Source organism: Centroberyx affinis, unplaced genomic scaffold (assembly GCF_046629955.1).
Source record: "Centroberyx affinis isolate AG114_WGS23_722 - 3 ecotype Tasmania unplaced genomic scaffold, CSIRO-AGI_Caff_v1 ptg000180l_1, whole genome shotgun sequence".
In the NCBI taxonomy this organism is placed as follows: domain Eukaryota; kingdom Metazoa; phylum Chordata; class Actinopteri; order Beryciformes; family Berycidae; genus Centroberyx; species Centroberyx affinis.
In genome coordinates this window covers 328,917-333,793 of record NW_027278877.1, presented here as the reverse complement: position 1 = coordinate 333,793, position 4,877 = coordinate 328,917, and the positions used below count along the sequence as shown (strand labels likewise).

The following is a 4,877-nucleotide window of genomic DNA, read 5'->3' as shown; positions in this document are numbered from 1 at the left end:
AAAAACCTCATATAACTTCAACGATATTTCTCTCAGTCTCCCACCCACCCACATTACATATATTCCTATTACACATTTACTCTGTGCACACAGTGTATCCCTTCCATACATACATACAGATAAGAGAGGAAGCTACTCCCCTCCCCTGAGCTAGCATGCAGAGATCACCCCCCTCCCTCCCTCCCGACCCCCCTGCGCTCCCGTGAGCTCACCCGTGAACTGCGGAAAGAAAGAAAAGAGCACAGAATGTCTCACTCGCTTGCTCCTGACCGCATCTGCAGCGAAGCCCATTTAAAGCTTTCACTCAACATGCATTTTTGACATTTGTAGCATTTTTAGTTCGCATTGTTTTGGCTTCTCTCTATGCTTTGTTTTGTATGTTTGAGAGTGGTTATCTTTATTACATCGCTCTAGCTGTATGATTTCTTTGTTATGTTGATTGCTTGTCGTTGTGTCCTCCGCTCTGGTCCCTCTCCGCCGCGGGATCAGCTGATTGGAGACCGCTCAATCGGTCTCGGTCACCTGCTTGATGGACTGGGTAGAGTGCTTCTCTGTCTTCTTGGAGGAGACCATCTTCTCCTGCACCATCTCATCCACCTCCTTCACTGTTTCGGTGACGGTGACAGATTTGGTGACATGCTTGGCCCCGTCTTCTCCGGTGGTGATGGTCTCCACTGTCTTGGTGATCACCACTTTCTGGCTACCGTCTTCCTTGACAGGGCTCTCATCTACGCCGTTAGTGATCACGTCGGCCTCCTTCGCCCCCTCGTCCTTCGTTCCTTTGTCTTCTGGAGCGCTCTTGTCTACGTCCCCATTCATGGCGACGTCTTTCTTCTCCACCTTTTTGTCTTCTGCTGACTCGCTCTTTTTCTCAGATTTCTCTTCAGCAGCCTTAGGAGCATCGGTCTTAGGAGCCTCGGGTTTGGCAGTCTCGGTCTTTGGGGACTCGGCTTTTGGGGATTCTGGTTTTGGGGATTCTGACTTGGGAGACTCGGCTTTTGGGGAGCTAGGTTTTGGGGATTCAGACTTAGGGGAGCCCGCCTTGGGGGACTCAGACTTAGGCGATGCAGGCTTGGGAGATTCAGATTTAGGAGACTCAGGCTTAGGCGATTCAGACTTGGGGGATCCAGGCTTGGGGGATTCAGATTTTGGGGACTCAGGTTTTGAGGGCTCTGTCTTAGCAGGCTCTTCTTCCTTCTTGGCCTCAGGCTTTGCAGCTTCACCCTTGGGGGCTTCTGTTTTGGGAGCCTCGGTCTTGGCTACAGCTGCCTTATCCTTGTCTGATTTGTCCTCCACTTTCTCATCTTTTCCCTTCTTCTCATCTTTTTCACTCTCTACCTTTTTGCCTTTGTCTGCTTCCTCTTTTCCGTCATCCTCTTTCTCATCTCCACTTTTGGATCCTTTGTCACTACCGGCATCTTCGTCCTGATCGCCACCCTCCTCTTCATCACCCTCTTCCTCAGCTGCCTCCTCTTCTCCTCCACTGCCCTCTTTATCTCCTGCCTTCTCTTTGTCAGGAGAGGCCTTGGACTCTGGGGCTTTGGAGCATAATACTGTTTCCTCAACTTCCTCCACATCCTCTCCTCCCTCTTCTCCTTCTCCCTCATCGCCTCCCTCTGCGTCATCCCCCTTTTCTCCCTCATCCTCTCCCTCTCCCTCACCTTCTTCTTCTTTTTCTCCTTCCTCACCACCTTCTCCCTCTCCCTCTTCTTCCTCATCGCCCCCCTTTTCATCTTCCTCCTCTTCCTCAGCAGGTGCACTAGAGCTAACTTTGGCTTCAGTGGCGGATACGGCTTCCTCCTCCTCTCCCTCGCCCTCTTCGCCCTCACCCTCTGCATCATCTCCCTCTCCACCCTCTGCTCCCTCTTCTTCCTCTCCCTCATCCTCTCCCTCATCCCCTCCCTCTCCTAGTTTGGCGGACAGCTCTTGTGCTATCTCTGCCAGGGCCTCATCCATGTCGGTGTTCTCATCCTCCACCCTTGTCTCCTCAATGATCTCCTCCACAAACTTGTGCTGCACCTTCAGCTTGGGAGTGTCTGATTTAGACTTGGAGATCTTGGAGGAGGCGACGGCCTGGCGATAAGGGAAAGTGCTGAAGTGGGTTTCCTCTCCCTCTAGGAGTTTCCTGGTGGGAGAACAAATGTACAAATTACACATTTTTATTGTATTCCTGATATACTGAATTCAACAAATGTATATGTTTTGTAGAGAAGAAGTTTTGTCAAGACTGTAAAAGTTTGCTCTAAACTGTGTTTGAAATTTTAAGTATAACCCATATAACCCAATCTCATAAACACAGTTAAAACAATGATAAGCAATGATAATAAGCATCCATTTTAGAAAGGCAGCTACATAGTTCACAGTCTCAGTATACCTGTATGCAGCAATCTCAATGTCCAAGGCCATCTTGACATTGAGCAGGTCCTGGTACTCGCGCAGATGGCGTGCCATCTCCCACTTGGTGCTCTTGAGCTCATTATCCAGCTGGTGAATCGTCTCCTGAGGAAACACCGAGCAGACACAAGATAGTGAACAGGGGAATACTGCAAGATGAAAATGAAGGGTTATTAAGTATAAGGGCCAGGCTAAAGTTACATTTTCTTTTTCTGGTTCACAATGAGAGCATCTTCAAAGTCACTATATTGCCCTCTGTGAAGTAATTATACTGTCTCACTTGATAGATTATAGGCAGTCTCATAGCAACAGTTTTGCAGTGACTGTCAAAACATTGTATTCTCATTTGAACTACTGAATAAGAATGAAAAATAATCCATGTTCACTTATCCTTCATTTATCAAAACTCTGTGCTGTTGCACAGGGCCGTGGGCTGTTGCTCTAATATATTCTGACGCAATACAGTATTCTAGAGATGGTGAATGCTGCTGTTTCAAGGGCAGCCTCTACACCTCTTCAATAGACACCCACTAAATCTCAGTGGTGTGATGCAAGGACAGAGCCAATGAAGGCATCGACCCGTGCCTCTGACTCAGCAAGAAACAGAGAGAGAGAGAGAGAGAGAGAAAGAGAGAGGGAGGGAGAGAGAGAGAACAGTCTGCTGCAGCGTTTTCCTTTAACTATTTCCTGACTATTCTAAATCCCACAAGCTTGTAATGTTACAAGTCACTCTGGCCGAAAGATGTCAGCACTGAGTAATATTTGTAAGCCCAGTAATGCGCACATATACATCATTACGCAGCAGAAATTGTTTTAACACAGGCCTGCATCCCAGATATAGTTTGTTTTTTTTTCGTGTTACTGCCATTATGCAGGTTTGCTATTTTATTTAATCCATCAAATGAGACATACTTTGTCACTAAATATACAAAATATGACAGTATGAAGCAACTCAACTGCAGAATATTTTATTGTGATTACAACACAAGCCCACGTTATTCTACTTTGTAACTTGAAGAAGGCAAAACATTAAATGAGTAGGCTAAACTACTGTATAAAGTAATCTACTCAGACGATATGTTTATAACTCTTTACGCACGGGATAAAAAGTTAAGATTCACAATTAGACCCGTTTGTATGTCTGCCTCAAAGCTGTTTTCCTACCTGCAGACTGGACAGGTCGCTGTTGTGGCGGTCCTCGATGTCATTCAGCTGCCTCTCCAGCGAGTCCCTTGTCCCGCGGACGGACTCCAACTCCACTGTCTTGGACTGCAACTGGCGACGGTAGTCGGATATCTCATCACGGGCGGACTTGATGGCGTCCTTGTTCTGCTCCGCAGCCTCGGTGAGCTTGGCATAGCGGCACATGAACCAGTTTTCCACCTGCTGCAGGTTCTGGTTGGAGTGACCCTCCAGCTCTGAGCGGATCTCCCGGAGAGCCTCGGTGATGTCTGTCTTCTGGAAGTCTTTCCTCTCCACGGTCACCTGAGACGCCTGAACTTGGGCGATGAGGTCGCTCACCTCCTCCTCATGGTTGTTGCGGATGAAGGCAATCTCATCCTGTAGTGACTGAACTTTCTTCTCCATCTCAGACTTCACCAACTCCGAGTCGCTCATGTCCTTCTTCAGGACACGGATTATGGCCTCTGTCTCCTCCCGGATGCGGGCTTCCTCGTCAAAGCGGTCCCTAAGCCTCTGGATATCCTCCTCGATGTGGTCGGTATCGAGTTGAATCTGCGCCTTGTCATGGTGGATTTGCTCCAGCATGGAGCGCAGCTCCTGCAGCTCCTGGTCATAGAGGTCGCCCAGCTGGGACCGCGACACCTGCTTCTGCCGCAGTGCCTGGATCTCCGCCTCGATCTGTTTGTTCTGCTGCTCTAGGTAGTGCACCTTGTCAATGTAACCGGCAAAGCGGTCGTTGAGCCCTTGGAGTTGCTCTTTCTCGTTGGAGCGCTTGTAGTCTCCGTTCAGGATGGAGGTTTGATTATAATCAACGCTGTCGGCGGAGCTGAGCACCGTGGAGCTGTAGGCTCGGGAGACGGGCACATTCACGCTCCTCTTGTAGGATGTGGTCAACGTGGAGCCGGGGCTTGCCCTGGACCAGGACTGAGAGCGGAAGCCGCTGGAGGGGGTGCCGCTGGAACGGCTGTAGCCGTAGCTGGTCGTCCTAGTATCCATGGCTCTCCTGAAGGGGCTCCCTATAGTGTCCACCGGGTAACTCATCCGGTCAGACTACTGAAGGGATGTGTGCGTGCAAATGGAGGGGGACTGTGCGGGAGGTGGAGGCGTGTGGCGAGTGTGTGGGTGTATGTGAGTGTGTGTGTTATGTGTGTGATGTGTGCAGGTGTGGGGTGTATGGCTCTCACGGCGACTGAGACTCGACTGCCTGTCCTTTATATATCGGAGGCTCTATCGCTAACAAGGCAAGTAGAAGCAGTTTTGCTGGCCCATTGATCGAAGGGAGGGGAGGGCGCATTCCCCTC

General features: G+C 49.6%; 1 protein-coding gene across 1 annotated transcript; it reads right to left on the bottom strand.

The window, feature by feature from the left end:
* Positions 1 to 504: 504 nt before the first annotated feature.
* Positions 505 to 4,617, bottom strand: nefma (neurofilament medium chain a). The gene is made up of 3 exons (XM_071535868.1): positions 3,559 to 4,617; positions 2,375 to 2,499; positions 505 to 2,125 (listed from the first exon to the last, which is right to left on the bottom strand). Exons 1-3 carry the CDS (start codon positions 4,615 to 4,617, stop codon positions 505 to 507), a joined length of 2,805 nt encoding a protein of 934 aa, XP_071391969.1.
* Between the last annotated feature and the right edge of the window lie 260 nt (positions 4,618 to 4,877).

Coding starts and splice junctions, on each gene's coding strand:
- nefma (XM_071535868.1), bottom strand. CDS start 4,617: ATGAGTTACCCGGTGGACACTATAGGGAGCCCCTTCAGGAGAGCCATG. Junction 2,500..3,558: donor GCGACCTGTCCAGTCTGCAG/GTAGGAAAACAG, acceptor GTGTTTCCTCAG/GAGACGATTCACCAGCTGGA. Junction 2,126..2,374: donor ATTGAGATTGCTGCATACAG/GTATACTGAGAC, acceptor TTCTCCCACCAG/GAAACTCCTAGAGGGAGAGG.